Raw genomic sequence first — 23,636 nt, 5'->3', positions numbered from 1 at the left:
CATTTTCATTTCTTCACCCTATCTGTCTGTCAGTCCATCCCTAGGCTATCTATCAGTCTATCTGTCAGTCTATCTGTAAACCATCTATCAGTCCATCTTTCAGTCCATCTTGCAGTCCTTCTGTAACACTGACAGGAATAGTCATCATTGATTGTACAGTGCATATGTACATAATGGCCATGAATTGTAAACTGTCAATTTCAATTTAATCAACTTTGTTTAGACTTTGCATCCAGCCTTTACTGTCTTATAAACATTTTCTGAATTTGCAATCCTCACCATATAAGGTAAAACTAGACATAGAAATGTCCCTCTGTCTTTCTCATATCCTCACCATACAAGGTAAAACTAGACAGAAATGTCCCTCTGTCTTTCTCATATCCTCACCATACAAGGTAAACCTAGACATAGAAATCTCCCTCTGTCTTTCTCATATCCTCACCATACAAGGTAAAACTAGACATAGAAATCTCCCTCTGTCTTTCTCATATCCTCACCATACAAGGTAAAACTAGACATAGAAATCTCCCTCTGTCTTTCTCATATCCTCACCATACAAGGTAAAACTAAACATAGGAATATCCCTCTGTCTTTCTCATTGGTAGATTGTCCATTTTCTATTTCCAAACAATAACTTCATATTCCTTTATTTGATCAAACATATATTTCATATAGTGTTACCTAATAAAAAATGCTTGCTTGGGATTAATTTTCCAATCTCAAGATAAAAGACAAAATGATGACACTAGAAAATATTTTTCTGCACAACATCTCTACTGCTTTGGGCCAGTGAAACTTAAACTACTCCTGTTAATAAGTTGACTCTCTTTTTCAGGAGTACCCATTTTTCACGATGACATCATTCCCACCAGGCTTCATCGTCCACCTGGGAGGTGTGGTGTCGGCCCGCTCAGTCAAACTTCTGGACAAGATACACAACCCAGGTTATTGTGTGTTTTGGGATGATCTTGTTAACATTGCATTCTTATAATATTACATACGATGAAGTTGATATCTAAATCATAACAAATATCACATTAATGAAAGCTAAGTTAAACAAGAAAATTCAAAATACTTCTATTTCTTTGGTAAGGCTGTGTAATTTGAAATGGAATGATTTCAGGAGATATTTATCGGTAATTGATACATAGTATTCAATGAAACATCTTATGTGTAGAGCAATGCTTAGTGTTGAAAATATTAGATAATATTTTTTCAAAAAAATAATATTAAACACACATTGTACAAACTTATATATATATTTTTCCAAACAAAAATTGAAATATTTCCTATCATAGATATACATTGGACATGTAAATATATTACTTTATTCTATAATTTTGATAATGGAGATGGTTTCAACTGTCAATGATTTTTTGTGCTTGTTTTGTTTGCTGTTGACAATTCCAGTTTGTTTTTGACAGAGGAACCAGAGACTCGCGATGCCTGGTGGACCGAGATACGGACAGAAATCCGATCTCATGCCCGGGCCATGGGATGTCACGCTGTGCTCGGCTACTCAGAACACACCTCTATCTGGTAAGTACTGGATGTGTTAACGACATATCTTCTCACAACAGTTAGTATGTACAGTCAAACTGTTAATTGGGGCCCCAGTGATACACAATAAAATCAGACATAAAGTCTTAATTTCTCAGCACATTAACATTCAATTTGGCTTTCCATCTTTCCAAATTGATATGGATATCCAGGATCTTTGAAATGAATGTACCTTTTGATACAGAGAGTAGAGGGATGGAGAGGCAATATATACATGTATATGTATTTGTCTCATCTTTTCCTCAAAATCTTTGTCATTACTCTAGATTTTGTCTTTCCTGACAGGGGTGATGTGGCTGAGTGGTTAAGGTGTCCCGACACTTTATCACTAGCCCTTCACCTCTGGGTTGCGCGTTTGAAACCAACTTGGAGCAGTTGCCTGGTACTGACCGTAGGCCGGTGGTTTTTCTCCGGGTACTCCGGCTTTCCTCCACCTCCAAAACCTGGCATGTCCTTAAATGACCCTGGCTGTTAATAGAACGTTAAACAAAACAAACCAAAAGCTTTCCTGACAAATTTTCATAAAACTGAAAAAGTATCATAACTTGGAAAGTTTTAATTTAAGTGTGATATATAAGGAATGTATGTATTATTTTTGCAGTGATGAAGTGATTGTTCTGTCCGCCATGGGAACGGCTGCCCGGGTGACCGTGACTTCTGATCTCACTCAGCTACTACGAAATCCGAGCCAGCCAGTGGTCCCTCCCCATGAGCGGGCTCAGATAGACAAGGACAAGAGGCTATTTGTGGATGTCAATTTGGCCAATCAGGTCTCCCAGAACAAAACCTTCCATGGAGGCTATGGGTAGGCATTCAGCCAATCAGGTCTCTCCAAACAAAACCTTCCATGGAGGCTATTGGTAGGCATTCAGCCAATCAGGTCTCTCCAAACAAAACCTTCCATGGAGGATATGGAAAGGCATTCAGCCAATCAGGTCACTCAAAACAAATTTTCCATGGAGGCTATGGAACGCTGCATTCTGCCAATCAGGTCTCTTAAAACAAAACTTTCCATAGAGGCTATGGGTAGGCATGCGTTTAGTCATTTAGGTCTCCCAAACAAAATATTTATGGAGACAATTGCAAGGAATATAGTTGATCAGATCTCTCAAAATAAACATTTGACATAAAGTCATGCTCTAAAGCAGGTAAGTGGTTGAAATTTACTGTAAGTTAAAAAAATTTTCTTTTGGAAATTTTTTTTATTTTCTTCCATACATATGCATACATGTAGCAATACAAAATATTGGTGTATATTTAATTGCAGCAATTACATTTTTTCATATGCTTAATAAAATTTGCTTATCGATATATGAAATATACCTCAGATGCAGTTTCGTCACAATACATTAAATCTTGCAATTTATTAGAGTGACTGTAAGTTAAAATGGTTTTAATTTTAACTCTGTTTGTGTTGTGTTCCTCCATCTGATATATCCTCGTTATTGACTTGTATCCTAGCACCATCTTTCTATACTCCAGGTTTGATGATAGTATACAGAGTAACTGTTCCTTGTGCCATATACCATATAAGGCTAGATCTACACCCTTTCCTGTCAAGCTCGCTGTATGTGCCATATGCAAGTAAGTTTGGGTAATTTTGAAATTAACATGTAAATTATACAACATTTACATGACATGCTATGGTCGTGTTAATACCTCAGCTCTTGTGTAAAATGATACAAATTTGCTCTAGATTCACACAGAATGATTTGTTTTACACACACCTAAATTTAGGGCTATTCTAGTCAATTATCTACCCCATAGGACGACTCCAGGTTTGTCACATAGGAACTCCTGAAAGGAGTGACTTTTAAAATTCAGACAGTACTAAAACTACATTCTCTTCCACACCCACCGTGCATGGAATTTCTTTTATTAAATCTGTAATCCTCTCGTAGGGTATATATATATTATGTGAATAGCCCTTAAAACTAAGGCTGTTTTGATATTCATTTAAGTTGTTGTTTGTCTATTAATCATCCTGAAAGCGAGATATTTATAATTTTGGAAAGCAAACCTTCAGGTTCATGCACACAATGAGATTCTGGTAGATGATAATTTGGTGATGCTATAAAGACTGGAAATGAAATTTATAGATTGTAACTTTTGTGTGTATATCTGTACAGGAAGAAGAAGGTTCCTGATGTCCTATTCACCACAATCGACCCTCCCAGTGAAATTCAGATTTGTGGGCGTGGCTCTCTCATTCAGGCAAGGTGAGTTCAAGTGAAAGAGAAGAAACATTAAAAGCATATTTAGCTCACCTGTATAAGTAATAGTGAGCTTTAGTATCTGTTAAGAATAACAGTGAGCTACATTACCCATTACACCCATATGTAACAATGCCTGTTATAGGTAATAGTGAGCTAAAGTACCTGTTATAGGTAATAGTGAGCTACAGTACCTGTTATAGGTAATAGTGAGCTACAGTACCTGTTATAGGTAACAGTGAGCTACAGTAGCTATTATAGGTAACAGTGAGCTACAGTACCTGTTATAGTAATAGTGAGCTACAGTACCTGTTATAGGTAATAGTGGGCTACAGTACCTGTTATAGTAATAGTGAGCTACAGTACCCATTACACCCATATGTAACAATACCTGTTATAGGTAATAGTGAGCTAAAGTACCTGTTATAGGTAATAGTGGGCTACAGTACCTGTTAAAGGTAATACTGAGTTACAGTTCCTGTTATAGGTAATAGTGAGCTACAGTACCTGTTAAAGGTAATAGTGAGCTACAGTACCTGTTACAGGTAATAGTGGGCTACAGTACCTGTTATAGGTAATAGTGAGCTACAGTACCCGTTACAGGTAATAGTGGGCTACAGTACCTGTTATAGGTAATAGTGAGCTACAGTACCTGTTATAGGTAATAGTGAGCCACAGTACCCGTTACAGGTAATAGTGGGCTACAGTACCTGTTAAAGGTAATACTGAGTTACAGTTCCTGTTATAGGTAATAGTGAGCTACAGTACCTGTGATAGGTAATAGTGAGCCACAGTACCCGTTACAGGTAATAGTGGGCTACAGTACCTGTTATAGGTTATAGTGAGCTACAGTACCTGTTATAGGTAATAGTGAGCTACAGTACATGTTATAGTAATAGTGAGCTAGAGTACCTGTTATAGGTAATAATGAGCTACAGTACCTGTTAAAGGTAATAGTGAGCTACAGTACCTGTTATAGGTAACAGTGAGCTACAGTACCTGTTATAGTAATAGTGAGCTACAGTACCTGTTATAGTAATAGTGAGCTACAGTACCTGTTATAGTAATAGTGAGCTACAGTACCTGTTATAGGTAATAGTGAGCTAAAGTACCTGTTATAGGTAATAGTGAGCTACAGTACCTGTTATAGGTAATAATGAGCTACAGTACCTGTTAAAGGTAATAGTGAGCTACAGTACCTGTTATAGGTAACAGTGAGCTACAGTACCTGTTATAGTAATAGTGAGCTACAGTACCTGTTATAGGTAATAGTGAGCTAAAGTACCTGTTATAGGTAATAGTGAGCTACAGTACCTGTTATAGGTAAAAGTGAGCTACAGTACATGTTATAGTAATAGTGAGCTACATTACCTGTTGTAGTAATAGTGAGTTACAGTACCTGTTATAGGTAATAATGAGCTACAGTACCTGTTATAGGTAATAGTGGGCTACAGTACCTGTTAAAGGTAATAGTGAGCTACAGTACATGTTTTAGGTAATAGTGAGCTACAGTACCTGTTATAGGTAATAGTGAGCTACAGTACCTGTTATAGGTAAAAGTGAGCTACAGTACATGTTATAGTAATAGTGAGCTACATTACCTGTTGTAGGTAAATTGAGTTACAGTACATGTTATAGTAATAGTGAGCTAGTACCTGTTGTAGGTAATAGTGAGCTACAGTACATGTTATAGGTAAAAGTGAGCTACAGTAAATGTTATAGTAATAGTGAGCTACAGTACCTGTTATAGTATAGAATGTCATAGAAAATTGTTTAGTCACAATCCAGAATGTCATGGAGAATAAATTAGTTGCAAATCATCCTTGTCCATATTAGAAAGTCCTAGAAAATTAATTAGTTACAAATCTTCGGAGTCCAAATCAGAAAGTCATAGAAATTACATTTTGTGACACAAATGTTTGCTTATATTTTCAGAATATGTAGAATGAAATTGAAAGGAAAAGGAGAGACAAATGCAAGAGAGATAAGTGATGTAGGTATCTTGGCATTCAATGAAATCAAAAGGAAAAGGGGAGATAAATGATCTAGGGGTCTGCCTTTAAATGAAATTGAAATGAACAAGGGGAGACACATACAAGGGAGATAAGTAATGCAGGCATCTTGGCTTTAAATTGAATTGAAAGAAAAAGGAGAGACAAATGCAAGGGAGCTATGTGATCTAGGGGTCTGCCTTTAAATGAAACCGGAAAGAATAGGGGGAGACAAATGAAAGGGAGATAATTGATGTATCTTTGCTTTAAATGAAATTGAAAGGAAAAGGGGAGACAAATATGAGGGAGATAAGTGATATAGATATCTTGGCCTTTAGAAATTGGTACTAGTTGTGCAATAGTCCTATAACATCAGAGGTTGCTGGTTCGCCAAACGGTGTTGGTCGGCAGTGACTTCTTATTTCTGAAGCATGTTTTCAATTCTGTGATGCAGTTTCTGACCATGCATTGGAAAGAATTAACAGAAATTTGCTACATCTTGCGAATGGAAAAGCATTCTCTTGTACCACATTATATTTCAGAATTTACCTGGCAGTCACCCTGTATTTGTTCTCCTTTGGTTTGAATATTGGACTGCTTCACACCCAAAGAGGAACAAACATTGTTTGACATGAAATCCTGTAGATATTCAAAATGGATTAATGTAAGGGATATTATTGCATGTTTAAAAAAAAAATCAGGTAAAGATGCTAAATATAGCTAGAGTGAGTCCATATCTTAAGACATCAGTGGAAGGTGGAATTAAAAAAAAAACATTATTAAAGCACAAGAGTTAGGATATAAGAGTCATAGTATCTTCCTCAAAAGTACATTTTCCGTGTATACTAAGTCACAGTGCTGTGTTGTCCCATGATGATATATGACATGCAAGTACATGTATGTGAAAATGTCTATACAATTGTGTTTTATTTCAGAGTCTCCCTTTCCTGGAGTATGAACTACACAACCAGCTTATGAACAAGTTAAAGGTACATAAAATACACTATCTACACAATCATCTACATTAAAAAGTATCAACCTTGAGTTGTAGAAATCTAAGGTCAGAATTTGAGAAATCTAAGGAATTAAATGTCTGAACAACTATGTGTATTTTTAAAAGATAACAATATGAAATTTGATTGTTTTGTAACAGTGGAATATTGATAATTTAGATAATAACAAGTCTAAAACATTTGTTTATTATGAGATTTGATCTGTACTGGTGTGATACGGTATGTTAATATGATACCAGGTGTTGATCATGAGATTTGATCTGTACTGGTGTGATACTGTATGTTAATTTGATACCAGATGTTGATCATGGGATTTGATCTGTACTGGTGTGATACAGTATGTTAATATGATACCAGGTGTTGATCATGGGATCTGATTTGTGCTGTACTTCCTGTGTGTTTTAGTTACGTGGTATGAACGGCCTGTTTGGATTGAAGATCCAGATTTCTATTGGGGATACTCTACTGGTTGGAATAGCTGTAAGTTATAAACATGCTATATTTGCTAGCTAGTGTTATATTAGGTTGAGTATCTTTAATAGTCTTTGCCTACATATATACAACATATACATAGGGGTTCAAAATGATTGTGAATATTTTAACATTTTTACAAATTTGTTGACATTGTATAATTCTAGATTTAAGAATTAGATTTTGAAAAATTTTCCAAGATTGTATAATTCTTGAATTTAGAATAAAATTTACATGAAGTTAAATTTGTTGACATAAGTCTCTCGTTACTGATGATGGATTGTTCATATTTCAGACCGCCACTGCTGTGTTTCTGTCTGCTCTAATGCTTCCACCTGTCCCCAAGGTCACAGGACAGGTAAGTCATAGTCATAGACTTCTCAGTAGGAGGAGAATGTTTACATCTAGCATTGAGCTCATGCCTGGTAATAGGCCCACCCAACATCCTAGGCCAAAAAAATAATTTACTTGGTTCTCAGGCCTGCATTCATCTCATATAAGGGTGCCACATTGCTGATTTTATCATAAAAATGATTTTAAAAATGGGAATGTGTCAGCTGCTATCTTAAAAGCAAATCTGGAAAATCGATCAGCATGATAGTTTTACTGGATTGTCACCCAAGTCACGAAAACGTTTGAATAAATGACAAATAAAGTCAAGCATTTAAATGATTATGATTTGTTAACCTCATGTTGATAGCAGAAGATTGTACACCAAATAGAACTCATTTGGGCAAAAGACACCAAACCAAAAGTAAAACACTTTGATATTTATTAACCAATAACTTTGTTGGAGCTTAATTAACAAGATATCTGTTAATTTTACAGCAGAATACTAAAATTCTGAGTTAAAATAACGATTTGCCATGAAAAATTAAAAAAAAAAGATATGCTGCTTTGCCACATCTCTTTTGAAAAAAAACGGTTTGAGAACCAAGTTATGATTTTTTTTTGGCCTTATCTGTATTGTAACAGAAGTTGTTCTGTATGATTATAAACAAATGCCATATCTTTGTCCTGTAAGAAGCCCACTCCTGAGTCAGCTGAAGTTCGGTTTTGTCCACTGGGATTATTCTAGGATAAAATGAGTACATTAAGGATATCATCAGGCAATAACTTGTATAAATTTGCAATGTCTTGTTAAACAAACTGATGATAAACATGTACCTAATTTAGTGTGATATATGTTTTTAATAATGAAATAATATTTAATATGAATAATTCTTTAAAGTTATTTCAGCTTTATACTTTAAGCAAAGTAACATTTTGAGTTCCTTAATATTTTTATAGGCAACATCTGACCGTGAGAACCTGGCGCTGATAGAACTACAGAAAAAGATAACGGAAACTGTACAGAAGAACCGAGAGATTCATGATCTTTTACAAATAGTGAGTATTAATTACACAAATAGTGAGTACATAATTGTACAAATAGTGAGTACATAATTACACAGATAGTGAGTACATAATTGTACAGTAATTGTACAATTAGTGAGTATTAATTACACAAATAGTGAGTACATAATTACACAGATAGTGAGTACATAATTGTACAGTAATTGTACAATTAGTGAGTATTAATTACACAAATAGTGAGTACATAATTACACATATAGTGAGTACATAATTGTACAGATAGTGAGTACATAATTGTACAAATAGTGAGTACATAATGGTACAGATAGTGAGTACATAATTGTACAGATAGTGAGTACATAATGGTACAGATAGTGAGTACATAATTGTATAAATAATGAGTACATAATTGTACAGATAGTGAGTACATAATTACACAAATAGTGAGTACATAATTGTACAGATAGTGAGTAAATAATTGTACGGATAGTGAGTACATAATTGTACAAATAGTGAGTACATAATTGTACGGATAGTGAGTACATAATTGTACAGATAGTGAGTACATAATTGTACAAATAGTGAGTACATAATTGTACGGATAGTGAGTACATAATTGTACAGATAGTGAGTACATAATTGTACAAATAGTGAGTACATAATTACACAAATAGTGAGTACATAATTACATAAATAGGGAGTACATAATTGTACAGATAATGAGTACATAATTGTACAGATAATGAGTACATAATTGTACTAACAGTGAGTATTAATTACACAAATAGTGAGTACATAATTGTACAAATAGTGAGTACATAATTGTACAGATAGTGAGTATTAATTACACAAATTAGTGAGTACATAATTGTACAAATAGTGAGTACATAATGGTACAGATAGTGAGTACATAATTGTACAAATAGTGAGTACATAATTGTACAGATAGTGAGTACATAATTACACAAATAGTGAGTACATAATTGTACAAATGGTGAGTCGCCTTATAGTAGAACAATGTCCTTGTAAAATTATTAATCATATTATCTTTATTTTACAATATTATAGAAAAAGTAAGTTAATGCCATTTAGTTAATATGGGTGGTCGGGTGGCACAGTGGTAACACACTTGCCTTTCACCTAGGTGGCTGGGGTTCGATTCCCGGGTCAGATACGAAAAGGTGTTGGGTCACCTACCAGACCATGTGGGCTTTATTCAGATACTCCAGTTGCCTCCCACAGTAAAACCCCTCGTACTCTTCCATCCAGACCAACGAGAGTGATTAATATAAGTTGTTATATAGAGGTTCTCAAACTTTTGACAGTTGTTTACCATGTTTATATAACTCGAGTTAGTTGATTTTCAAACTTAGAAAAGACACAAGCTTTTGTGTCGTACATTTGTTATGTTTGGTTTTCCTGTTTCATAGATGGCTATTGAGGTCCATTGCAAATATGGAATCACCAGGGGGGAGGGGGGTCAGTTTTCTTTCGCGATGTTCAATGCAATATCTTACTTCCATGCATAGTCTATTTTAACATCAAATTCTATTTTGTACAACTCAAATCCAAGATTAATTGACCTTTCCATGAGGACACCCCTCTCGCCCAGTCATGCCAAACTTAACCCCCGGTAAATCCACAAAATATGTCTATGTTGATCTTTTGAATGACACACACCAAAAAGAATAAGTGAGAGTAGTAAAAGTAGTCTATGGTAAAAAGCCAGACTGTTATCCAATAAGAATTGTTCGAGGTCAGAAATGACCAATTGGAGGCTTTCAAAGTGGTTACTCACCACAGTGTGCAAATTCTATCACGTGGCGTATCAGATTTTGTTTAATGTTTTTAAGTAAGTATGTTGATACAATATCACTGTACCTTGCATAAATAGCAAGCTTGTCCATACCCGAATAATTATCCTCAGTCGCCATAACATTGACACAAGTAATATAGGACATTCGTAAGCTTGAAACATTTTTATTTACATTACCCAAGAGTCATGTGATAAATAAGAATAACTAATCGTAAACAAATTGCTATGGCATATAAATTACTGCTAATTCAAAGAACAAAAATAGTGTTCATTTTGTGTTTTCCTTTCGAGAAAAGCCCAACAGACCAAGGTCAGTTGAAATAAGAAACTTCGCTTACATCCAGAATGTGATCAGCATGGAATTATAGATTAACCTTAGCTGTTAAGTGGATAATAAGGATGGTATGCTTTATTCCAGTCAAGAACTGATCGCTGGTATATTGAGCTGATTCACTTTTTCTTGCCTGCCAGTCTGTCAAACACATTGGTAGCCATGCGTTCCTGATGTTCTTTAGAGAACTCTAGCTTCCAGTTGACATTGTGACTGGAGGTCGGGGTCTTTTTAGCGTTGATAGCTTTCTTAGTTTCAGCTTCTTTTCTTTTATTAGAATCATTGCCGAAATGCACTGAATGACCTTTTGTGTCTCTGTTGGATCCTTTTAATATATTCTTGTTAGATGATACTGATTGACCAATCAAATCACGTTTAGGTTGTTCTTTCCTGTTCGTGTTCGGCTGTACTGAGTGACCTTTCGTGTCCTTGTTGAGTGTCGCTGTTAATCTTCGGTCTGAGTGTGTTTTTGACACAGTTTGTGTATCAGGTGAAGAGTTCTGTTTTGAGTCAGGATAACCTGAACGTTCCACTGTTGGTTTTCTGTAATTACCAGGGATATTGAGGTCCTGCTCTTTCACAAACACATAATGTACAGAAGAACTTGTTTTATTGTCACTGTTGGTTATTTCTCCGTTTTTCTTTCTCCACTCTTCAAATTCTTTCTTTGTGGGTATATTTGCTGCATAAAACTCTGGAATTTTACCTATCTGTAAAGTTAAAAAATAAAAACGATTTATTTTTTTCTGTAAATATGATTGGCTAATATATATAGTCAATTAAATGCCGGTCAACAGGTATAAAAATGATTGGCTAATAAAATAACCAATCAAATGTCGGTCAATAGGTATAAAAGTGATTGGCTAATAAGATAACCATTTAATTGTGGGTTAATAGGTTCTATCTTAACTAAAGGAGTTCCTTAACTTGACATTTTCTGTAGGAAAGCATTACAAAGTTCAAGGAAAGTTCCTTAGCTTAGTCTTTATTTGGGAATGTTGATAAATTCATGACCAGATATCCAAAACTAACATGAGCTTCTAAAACCTTGTGTTACAGTAGAGTAATACCCTATTCAGATCTATTTATAGCCCTTTGTAATGGTAACCCCTTTCTCCCTCCACCTTTAGTGATGAAAAAAGAGGCTTACTTTATTTGGAAGGGTGATTGCTAAAGACTTACACAGTCTTGTGTGTTAGGGTTTGAGTTATGGTCAAGCAGCAAACGAACAATGTTGTGATGTCCACTCTTGGCAGCAAGGTGTAAAGCAGTCATTTCACTGTACTGGAGAAGGAAAAAGGATTAATTCACTCAACTCTGTCCATAGTTTCTAATCATGTGAAACTAGTCAAAAGTTCAAATGATTAATTTCATTATTCCGAATTCAATTTCCTCTTATCAAATGTTCCAGATAAGTATGCAAGTGACTTTCAACAGTTAAATTGAAAACTTTTTTTAAGAGCTCAAAGATACAGGTGACCAAGCAGACATGGATAGATATTGGGGCTACCTGCATAACCATATGGGTTTAATCCGGGTACTCCAGTTCTCCCCCCCCCCCCCCCCCCCCCCCCCCACACACACACACACACACAAAATAAGACCTGCTTCCATCCAAGCCAACAAGCATGATTGATATAAACTGATATACAGTTTAACTTGTAAAATTTATAAAGTTTATAGTTCGAGTCTAGTACTTACCTTTGTTTTGATGTCGGAGTATGTCCTGGACTCTAGAAGTATGGGAGTACAGTACCTACCTTTGTTTTGATGTCGGAGCATGTCCCAGACTCTAGAAGTATAGGAGTATAGTACCTACCTTTGTTTTGATGTCGGAGCATGTCCCGGACTCTAGAAGTATGGGAGTATAGTACCTACCTTTGTTTTGATGTCGGAGCATGTCCTGGACTCTAGAAGTATGGGAGTACAGTACCTACCTTTGTTTTGATGTCGGAGCATGTCCCAGACTCTAGAAGTATAGGAGTATAGTACCTACCTTTGTTTTGATGTCGGAGCATGTCCTGGACTCTAGAAGTATGGGAGTATAGTACCTACCTTTGTTTTGATGTCGGAGCATGTCCCGGACTCTAGATGTATGGGAGTCTAGTACCTACCTTTGTTTTGATGTCGGAGCATGTCCCAGACTCTAGAAGTATAGGAGTATAGTACCTACCTTTGTTTTGATGTCGGAGCATGTCCCAGACTCTAGAAGTATAGGAGTATAGTACCTACCTTTGTTTTGATGTCGGAGCATGTCCTGGACTCTAGAAGTATGGGAGTATAGTACCTACCTTTGTTTTGATGTCGGAGCATGTCCCGGACTCTAGATGTATGGGAGTCTAGTACCTACCTTTGTTTTGATGTCGGAGTATGTCCTGGACTCTAGAAGTATGGGAGTACAGTACCTACCTTTGTTTTGATGTCTGAGCATGTCCCGGACTCTAGAAGTATAGGAGTATAGTACCTACCTTTGTTTTGATGTCGGAGTATGTCCCGGACTCTAGAAGTTGTAGAACAGCATAGGGTTTACCTCTGTCTGCAGCAAGGTGTAATGGAGTCTGTCCATTCTGTATATAAAATATCACATATTGGATATGAAGGGTCTATCGAAGGTTCTTCTATTACATCTATAAATCATAACTGAAATACATAATGTGTAATGTTTCTCCACTGTATGTTTGATTATGGTAGGGGTAGAACCAAAAACCAGAAGTAAGTCTTCAACATTTTTGGAAATCCTTATAGGAAATTTAAGGGAAAAATTACTGTCCCACTGTTCAATGATACCTGGGTAAACATAAAATTACTATTCCTCCTTTCAGTGAAGGTGGTGAAGAACTTGGATGGATTCTATAGATATATTCATTCATCACAATTAAGTTAACTTCACCAGACAAAACTTCATCCTTGTGGCCTGGCAGTGCCTTCTGTAAAATGCTTGGCATCATTTCCATTTCCATGTAACTACTAATGAAGCTACAATTATAGTCTATGACCTTACAGAAATGTAAGTGTAACTTGACCTTGGTACCTTATTATGGAGAACCCAACATGGAGATGGAAAATCACAGGCTTGCATTTGATATACAGGGACTAATTGATGTGTTGTGAGCCTCGTATTGAAGGAGGTACATGTACTCAAGGATATTCTTTTTAAGTCCTACTATTCTCTGACTATATAGGGCCGTGTACCCAAGGACTGGTCTCATTTGGTAATTGTATATCGACGGGGTAGCACTCTCTAAAGTAAACAAGACAAGCGGCTTTTGCAAAATGGACAAAATCGGTTAGGGTTAGGGTGAAAGAGTCTGTCATTGCATGGCTGCCATTCATGATTGTGGCTTTAAATTGATTGAGCATCCGCCTTATTCCATTGATCTTGCTCCATCAGGCTTTCATCTATTTCCAAAACTAAAAACAGCTATTTCATGCACCTAAACCCTAATCCTAACCCTAACATGCAGTGGATGACTTTCTGAACAGCCAAGGAAAGGAGTTCTATAAAAGTGGCACTGAGGCCCTTAAACACTGCTGGCAAAAGAGTATAGATACTGAAGGGGAATATGTTTAAAAGTAATACAATATGTCCGGCCAACTTCATATCCTTCAATACGAGGCTGACTGTTGCGTTGTTGGACAGATGACGTAGAGACACTGGGAAACTGCATAAACTGTATTAAGTGATTATGGTAAACAAACATGTAAGTAAACAGCAGCCATCTTGACAGATCACCCCCCAACCCGCCTTAGCTATAGTCCGTATCATTATAGCGCTTATAGTCCGTTTCATATATCGGTATGTAGCTCTAGTACATATCTATATATAACTCAAACTTATCAATCAGTCCTCGTATGTGATAATGATGCTTACATCATTCTGTCTGTTGACATCTGCACCAGCATCTATCAGCTCCTTGACCATTTCCGATGACTGCCAGATGACAGCCGTATGTAACACTAGGTTGCCATGCTGCAAAATCACCAGTGAATTTAGACACAAACATCATTAAATTAAAGAAATTGTTGTCTTCATTACAAAAACAAATCTTGATGAACAGTTCCCACATTAAAACAGTCTTTGAATATTGACAACTAATTTTGTTTTGATTTTTATACACAATAATTGCACCTTGTACTAGTTTTGCCATCACTGTCTTTAATGAACAGATTATGTACTTTACCTTTTCTGTGCATAATTGACAGAGGTTAAAAAATAATGAAATATACAGTTTATACTAAATTACCATATCTGAGGTGTTGACGTCCATTCCATGGTCAATCATGGCTCGGACAGTGGTCAGGTTACCCTTGTCCACTGCTGACCACAGAGCCAGCTGCCTGTCCCTCTGCGTGACCACCTCATCTGTCCAATCTCCAGTCCAGGGGTCAAGGGTCACGTTACCGGTCATTCCCGTTCACTATACCTCATACCACACAAATACTAGCTGGAGTTTAATTTTAGAAAATTCAAATTTTTAAACATTGATAAAAAAATTCTTATCAAACTTATCAAAGAAATAAAATCTTGTACCATGACATAAAATGGTAGAAGGAACTTATGGATGAGAGTCATATACAAAATGTACTAACCAGATTAATAAGATGTTTCCAATTTTATTATGAAATCATTCCTTTACATTTAAAAATAAAAAGACAATGATTCAGATTTCAGTTTGAATCAAATTGAAAAAAAGAAACTTTTTTTTCTAAATTTGTTGAATTGGGAAAAATAAGGAAGCAAAAAACTCATACTTTTTCAGAAATTTGGAGATGTTGCTTAAGTGAATATAACTGATAGATTGGTAAGTAAGTACACTGTACTCCGATATATTTTTTATATCTATATAAATATTATGTACCCTAGGAAAGGTTTCCATGGCAACCAAAGATCAAGTAAAAAGCCATATAATTAATTCATAGTCTCGTTTTTATTTAAAAAATTAAAAAGTTAAATTATCTGGTAATATTTTGAAAGGAAAACTGAACACAACTCACCTGTTTGGATGTATCGTCCTGTGTCCAGGTATGCAGTAAATATATACAAGATGCTGTCAATGACCAGATGTATGGCCATAAACACCACCGATAGCCACTCTCCCCATCACAGAGTACCACTGTGGGTCTTTGTGGCCCAGAGATAAATGGGGATTGCTGGGCTTTAAATGCTGAGTGTGGTCGTAATAAAGTATGGAAGCATGGAATAGCAGTCTATGGAAGCCCATATATACCAAGGATGTTAATGGTTCTGTAAAGTCCTATATATCAAGGACCTTGTACCTTCCATTAGCTCTGCATTTGAAATATATGAACTTACCAAACAAAAAGAAAAGTTATCAGATCTTAATTCTCACATAATTATACCCCCCGCAACGAAGTTAGGGGGGGTATACATGTACTGGCATCAGATCGTCCGTCCATCTGTAGATACAACAATGTACCGGCTACTCCTCTTAAGGGGCATCTAAACAGCAAATCCAGTCAAAACATTGATATTTTGCAGGCCTATAAATCCCTATTATGGTGCGATGCCACAGAAGTAACATGATGAACTTTTAGTATGTATCATGGCAAACCGTGGGACTTGCTGTTGACATGTAATTTGTTAAGCTGTTTGTAAATTTCAACAAAACGTAAGAAAAATGCATGTTTCAGGGGGACATAATTAACTCATTTGTATCCCATATATTACACAAACTTGCCGTGTCTAAAGCACAAAATAGGAGCATTGGTTTGACCAGCTTTGACGTTATTAGCTCACCTGGTCCAAAGGACCAAGGTGAGTTTATGCCATACCGTGGCGTCCGTCGTCCGTCGTCTGTCATCCGTCCGTCCGTCAACAATTGACTTCTTCTTCATAACCACTGATCAGAATTTGACCAAATTTGGTCAGAAGCATCCCTATGGGTAGGGGACTCAAAATTGTACAAATGATGGGGCTGACCCCCCAGGGGCCTGAGGGGCGGGGCCAAAAGGGGTCAATTTGGCTATATTGATATAAACGACTTCTTCTTTGAAACCGAGCAAAGGATATTGCTCCTATTTGTCTGGAAGCATCACTATGGGGTGGGGATTCAAAATTGTACAAATGGTGGTGCTGACCCCCTAGGGGCCTGAGGGGTGGGGCAAAAATGGGTCAATATAGCTATATTGATATTAACGACTTCTTCTCTGGAACCGAGCAATGGATATCACTCATGTTTGCCTGGTAGCATCACTTTGGGGTGGGGATTCAAAATTGTACAAATGATGGGACTGACCCCCTAGGGGCCTGAGGGGCGGGGCCAAAAGGGGTCAATATAGCTATATTGATAATACCGACTTCTTCTCTGAAACCGAGCAATGGATATCGCTCATATTTGCCTGGTAGCATAACTTTGGGGTGGGGATTCAAAATTGTACAAATGATGGGGCTGACCCCCAGGGACCTGAAGGGCGGGGCCAAATGTGGTCAATTGGGCTATATTGATATAAACAACTTCTTCTCTGAAACCGAGCAAAGGATATTGCTCATATTTGCCTGGTAGCAACACTATGGGGTGGGGATTCAAAATTGTACAAATGGTATGGCTGACCCCCGGGGGGGCTGAGGGGCGGGGCCAAGAGGGGTCAATTTGGCTAAATTGATATGAACAACTTCTCCTCTGAAACTAAGCAATATATATTGCTCAATTTTGACTGTGAGAATCCCTTTGGGGTAGGGATTCAAAATTGTACAAATGGTGGGGTCTACCTCCCTGGGGGCTGAGGGGCGGGACCAAAAGGGGTCAATTCGACTAAATTGATATAAACAACTTCTTCTCTGAAACTAAGCAATGGATATCACTCATATTTGCCTGGTAGCAACCCCCTAGGGTAGGGATTCAAAATTGTACAAATGACAGGGCTGACCCCAGGGGACCTAAGAGGCGGGGCCAAAAGGGGTTATTTTGGCAGAATTGATATAAACAACTTCTTCTCTGAAACTAAGCAATGGATATCACTCATATTTGCCTGGTAGCAACCCCCTAGGGTAGGGATTCAAAATTGTACAAATGACAGGGCTGACCCCAGGGGACCTAAGAGGCCGGGCCAAAAGGGGTTATTTTGGCAGAATTGATATAAATAACTTTTTCTCTGAAACTAAGCAATGGATATCTTTAATATGTGACTGGTAGCATTCCCTTGGGTTAAGGATTCAAAATTGTACAAATGATGGGGCCGACCCCCTGGAGGCTGAGGGGCTGGACCAAAAGGGGTCAATTTGGCTAAATTGATATGAACAACTTCTCGGAAACAGCTCATATTTGACTATTAGCATCCTATTGGGATAGGGATTCAAAATTGTATAAAGGAAGGAGCTGACCCCCCAGGGGGCAGAGGGCAGGGTCAAAAGGGACCAATTGGTCTAAACAAGATCTTCTCTGAAACTAAGCAATGGATATCACTCACATTTGTGTGGTAGTATCCCTATGGGGTCACACCAAAAGTCAATTTCATTTCATGGATTAATGCACCTTTTGGCATTTTTAGTATTAAAATAAAACCAATGTACATGTACCCATATAAAATGCTTATGATATATATTGACATAGCAAAACCAGCGACAAATATACTTAAGCATCATTCTTGTTTCATATCTCATGAAACCAGGTGAGGGATACAGGCCCTCTGGGCCTCTTGTTATATGTATAAACGCTGTTTTTATTTTGACCTTGAATTGCAAATGGCGGTTGTGAATGATATCACACAAATACGGCATATAAGGAGGTATTTAAAACATCAAAAATGCTCTTATTAGACAATATAAAGTATTCTTGAAGTGGCAAGAAGACTACTTTTATGAAAAAATGTTCAACCGTTGAGTTTGGGGTAAAATATGCCTATTTCTGAAAAAGGCTGCAAACTCACCAATTTAACAAATTGACTTTAAAATGTTCTTCTTACTATGATGAGATGTCTTAAATGTATGATATAGGAGTATTGTTATTAACTGAAATGCCCCCCTTTAAGCCATATTTGTGTAAAATTATTCACAGCCGCCATTTGCATTCCAAGGTCAAATCATAAAGTCCAATCTAGTCAAACCAATGCTCCTATTCTGTGCTTTAGACCCTTGTGAGCAAAACGACACGACTGTTTAGCACAATAAATGCGATACGAATGAGTTAATTATGTCCCCCTGAAACATGCATTTTTCTCATGTTTTGTTGAAATTTACGAACTATTGAACAATATAAATGTCAATAGCAAGGCCCACAGTTTGACAATTTTTGAAAAAAAGTGTGCACTATACGCGAATATTTACGGTACATATCAAAATTTTATCAAGTTACTTCTATTAAATTGCACCCTAGTAGGGATGTATAGCCTTGTAAAATATCACTGTTTTGGCTGGATTTGCTGTTTAGATGCCCCTTAAACTACTGAGGGAATTTCAACGAAACTTTATGGCAATAACCCTTATGCATTGTAGATGTGCGTAATCTGTATCATGTTGTAATTTTGTGGTTACCATGGTAACCAGGTCACTATACTTCGTTTTTTGGGTGAGGGGGAATTTTGTCCACTCAACTCCTCATAAACCTGTGAACTGCTTAAAGTCAAACTACACAGGAGTGATAGGGACCATGCATGATATTTCTATACAGAAGTTTTGGTTTCTATGGTTACCAGGTTTCAATACCCATATTCTTGTGGAAAACTTTGTAAAGACAGCTCGGACAACTCCTATATAGCTATCGTCCGATTTCATTTGAAATACATAGGAATGTTAGGGACTCATAATGTGTACATATACAGGCAGGTTTTTCCGCCACAAAATCAGGTTGCTGTGGTAACGCGTTCACTAAAAACAGGTTTTTGTTGGAAAATCCTCACCAGAGGGGGGGGGGGGGGGGGGGGGGGGGGGGGGGGTATATGAGTTGGCCCTCTGGACGACAGTTCTAGTTCCCATTAGTGTAATGGTATGATGAACAATGTTTGTGGTGTCATTTGCGGTAAGTGTATTTTTAACATCACGAAAATTTGCACGACCAGGTTAAAATTTCCTGTTGATAATGTAGCTTGAAACAGTTTATGTAGTTACTAGTTATGTTGGATAAAAAGGGAACATCCTCATGGTGATATTTGTTGATGAAAATGTTTAAATAAATTGATAATTTTGTTCCAAGAACTATACTTTTTTGCTGCAAACGGTCCCATCTTTTTATATATAGCATTTCAAGGACAGGTCCCATTGACAGTGCGAAATTTGACTTTGGGATGATATAACAGTTATAGATTAAAGATAAACTAAAAAGGAAATTATAAGTATTAAGCTGACTTATTTGGAAAGTAATTGTCTTATAACTCTCACAAGACTGCAGGTAAACAAATCCACAGATAGCAGTTTAATGCTTAGATATACTAAAGATATAACATGTTGTGTGTGTAGTCATATATATTAAAGTTATACATATGAAGGCGAGTGAGTACCAGTGATAACAGGGTATGACATACCTGACAATGGTACAGTAGCCCCGATACACCAATACCTATATGGATTAGACATTGTTCTTTATTTTGATGATGTTGTGACAGGATTTGCCAGATAAAAAACTATGAACCTGTTATAATTACTCTACCCAACATATATACTGCTTGTAATAAGTACCCTGCATTGGGGAAGGAGTTTCATATATCTGCAGAAAAAGTCAGTTATCACTGTCAACTAGTTGATGTAAAAAAAAAAATGAATTTGTAACTTAAGAAATTATTTTTTTGTAGAGCTTTTTCATGAAATACATTGTCATTCATTATCAGAAAGGAAGTTAATGCAGTGATATATAACTAGGAACCTTTGAGAAGATTTAAGGTAGATATTGGTATACGTCTTGTAGCAGGCTGTAATTCTGAGGAGATTAGTATTGTCAGGAATTCCTTACTCCAGCAGTAACCTTATTTTATAGCACTGTCACCCTACGGTACTTCAAACTAAGAATGGTGGTTTATGTTTGCCAATTTACATTTGTTAATACAAGTTTTGCTGTGAAAATATACAAGTCACCTGATGAAATAGAATATGGCCATACATGTATTGGTAAGCTACATGATGTCTTTTAAATGAGCTGGTAGCCCATTTTCTGCTGAAAGTCTAGGAATATATTTGTTAATTTTTTCAGATCTTCAAAGTATAGATAAAATATTTGTCACATGACTATTTAATTTATACTCTGACATATGAATCTCTATTTTAGGGCTTCTTATATGGATTTTTTGTGACATTATTGTTAAACAAATTGTCACCTTACGACCCACCACGGCATTGAAGTTAGGGGTTCTATCAGAATGGAATCAGTATATGTCAAAGTCCTTCGGTGACAAAAATTCTTTTTCACCCTGTTCAAAATTTCCCTGATAAAATGTGAGACATATACAGGAGGGAGTAGTAAAACATTTCCTATATCGTTAAATTCCACTTCTTATTTGGTGAAAATGGTGAAAGTTACACAATATAAAAATAAATATAAACTTTATTTTACAACAATTGCAAACAAGTAACATCGACATAGGTTAATTGTGCTTGTTGGTCAGAATGGAAGTGCGGGAGGGATGTTACAACTGTATTGTAGGAGGAAACTGGAGCACCTGGAGAAAACTCAGGTGGTCGGGCAGGTGACTCCTCCAATCGGAGAATCAAACCCGGGCCGCCTAGGTGAAAAAGCAAGTGTGTTACCACTGTTCACCCGACCACTCGGAATATATTAAAGTTACACAATGACAATCTGGTTAATCAAAATAAAGAATTATCCAAGCAGCATTGGAAAAAAATAGAATTTCATCAAATTTTAGATTACAATAACTCTAGTATAAGTCTGAAAAAGTTTAAAGAAGTTTTAAAAATTTGAATACAAATTACTCTGTAAAATATTGAAAATCTGTACAAGTAACCCCACAGTGGTTATAGGGACGATTTAAGATTTAAGAAGTTTTAAAAGTTAAAATACAAATTTCTCTGTAAAATATTTAACATCTGTACAAGTAACCCCACAGTGGTTTGGGACGATTGGAAATGGAAATACATAAAGAATGTCAATTTTATATCAATCTGTGCAGTTAAGATGTTAAAAAGTTAGCTAGATAAATCCAAATGCTGTGAAGGAATATGTTAATGCGGTATTGGAAGATTGGATTTTCGAGGTGAGATATAACCCTACATATTAAGATGTATACAAGATGTTGTTGATCTGTTAAAGTATTCAGATGGTTTCAGTGTGAGTCTTTTCACCGAGATCTCAGTCTGGAATAATTTAACATTGACAAATCTGCCTTTAAAACATTTAATGAAGATTTGATGTGTCATCTGGAATTTCTGCATTTTACACATGCTGAATAAGTAATTTTGAGGGTACTATAGTTTAACAGAGCTATCTGTATCGGTAATGGCAAAACCGTGGTGTCTTCAGTCTCCATTGAATGTCTGCGTCACTGAAGTCATCCATCCATTCTAATCGGTCTATGTGTATTAAATATGTCAGGCTGGTGGTATAAATTTTCTTGTTTTTTGATGGAAATAGATATATTGCTATGTGTCTTAATTCCAACACAATATATTAGCAAATATGGATTAATTTAGAAGTTGTTTTTTTCAAGAGTAATTTAGAGTCAGTTTCATTGATAAATGTCAGTGTATTCAATTTCCTTAGTTGTTAGCTCAGGTGTTGTACCTGTGACCCTCTACTCAAGTGTTATACCTGTGATCCCTACTCAGGTTTTGTACCTGTGACCCCTACTAAGGTGTTGTACCTGTGATCCCTACTCAGGTTTTGTACCTGTGACCCCTACAAAGGTGTTGTACCTGTGATCCCTACTCAGGTTTTGTACCTGTGACCCCTACTCATGTGTTGTACCTGTGACCCTCTACTCAGGTGTTATACCTGTGACCCCCTACTCAGGTTTTGTACATGTGACCCCCTACTCAGGTGTTGTACCTGTGACCCCCTACTCAGGTGTTGTACCTGTGACCCCCTACACAAGTGTTGTACCTGTCACCCCTACTTAGGTGTTATACTTCAGACCCCTACACAGGTGTTGTACTTCAGACCCCAACTCAGGTGTTGTACTTGTAACCCCCTACTCAGGTGTTGTACCTGTGACCCCCTACACAGATGTTGTACCTGTGACCCCTACTAAGGTGTTGTAACTGTGACCCCTACCAAGGTGTTGTACCTGTGACCCCTACTAAGGTGTTGTAACTGTGACACCCTACTCAGGTGTTGTACTTCAGACCCCAACTCAGGTGTTGTACTTGTAACCCCCTACTCAGGTGTTGTACCTGTAACCCCCTACTCAGGTGTTGTACCTGTGACCCCCTACACAGATGTTGTACCTGTGACCCCTACTAAGGTGTTGTAACTGTGACCCCTACCAAGGTGTTGTACCTGTGACCCCTTACTCAGGTGTTGTACCTGTGACCCCTACCCAGGTGTTGTACCTGTGACCCCTACACAGGTGTTGTACCTGTGACCCCTACTCAGGTGTTGTACCTGTGACCCCCTACTCAGGTGTTGTACCTGTGACCCCCTACTCAGGTGTTGTACCTGTGACCCCTACTCAGGTGTTGTACCTGTGACCCCCTACTCAGGTTTTGTACCTGTGACTTCTATTCAGGTGTTGTACCTGTGACTTCTACTCGGGTGTTGTACTTCAGACCCCTACACAGGTGTTGTACCTGTGACCTCCTACTCAGATGTTGTACCTGTGACCCCTACTAAGGTGTTGTAACTGTGACACCCTACTCAGGTGTTGTACTTCAGACCCCAACTCAGGTGTTATACCTGTGACCCCTACTAAGGTGTTGTAACTGTAACCCCCTACACAGGTGTTGTACCTGTGACCCCTACTCAGGTGTTGTACCTGTAACTCCCT

The 23,636-nt window shown here is 37.1% G+C and overlaps 2 protein-coding genes across 2 annotated transcripts in view; one reads left to right on the top strand and one right to left on the bottom strand.

Annotated features, from left to right (window-relative positions):
• Positions 1-23,636, top strand: part of LOC117335605 (C2 domain-containing protein 5-like) — a 49,847-nt gene that overhangs the window by 11,180 nt on the left and 15,031 nt on the right. Inside the window, exons 12-21 of the mRNA XM_033895725.1 lie at positions 836-944; positions 1,425-1,539; positions 2,162-2,365; positions 3,043-3,144; positions 3,690-3,779; positions 5,709-5,766; positions 6,700-6,753; positions 7,183-7,257; positions 7,544-7,606; positions 8,539-8,637. Of these exons, the coding sequence (XP_033751616.1) occupies positions 836-944; positions 1,425-1,539; positions 2,162-2,365; positions 3,043-3,144; positions 3,690-3,779; positions 5,709-5,766; positions 6,700-6,753; positions 7,183-7,257; positions 7,544-7,606; positions 8,539-8,637 (969 nt within the window). The remainder of the gene's footprint in view (positions 1-835; positions 945-1,424; positions 1,540-2,161; positions 2,366-3,042; positions 3,145-3,689; positions 3,780-5,708; positions 5,767-6,699; positions 6,754-7,182; positions 7,258-7,543; positions 7,607-8,538; positions 8,638-23,636) is intronic.
• LOC117335604 (POTE ankyrin domain family member G-like) lies at positions 8,742-16,258 on the bottom strand. The gene is made up of 6 exons (XM_033895724.1): positions 15,747-16,258; positions 14,996-15,196; positions 14,623-14,721; positions 13,220-13,318; positions 11,934-12,035; positions 8,742-11,461 (listed from the first exon to the last, which is right to left on the bottom strand). The coding sequence occupies exons 2-6, from the start codon at positions 15,158-15,160 to the stop codon at positions 10,871-10,873; spliced, it is 1,056 nt and encodes a 351-aa protein (XP_033751615.1). The 5' UTR covers positions 15,161-15,196; positions 15,747-16,258; the 3' UTR covers positions 8,742-10,870.

The sequence above is a fragment of the Pecten maximus genome, chromosome 10, assembly GCF_902652985.1.
Source record: "Pecten maximus chromosome 10, xPecMax1.1, whole genome shotgun sequence".
Taxonomy (NCBI): Eukaryota; Metazoa; Mollusca; class Bivalvia; order Pectinida; family Pectinidae; genus Pecten; species Pecten maximus.
Note: the sequence above shows the minus strand (reverse complement) of the source record. Positions and strands in the feature narration are given on the sequence as shown.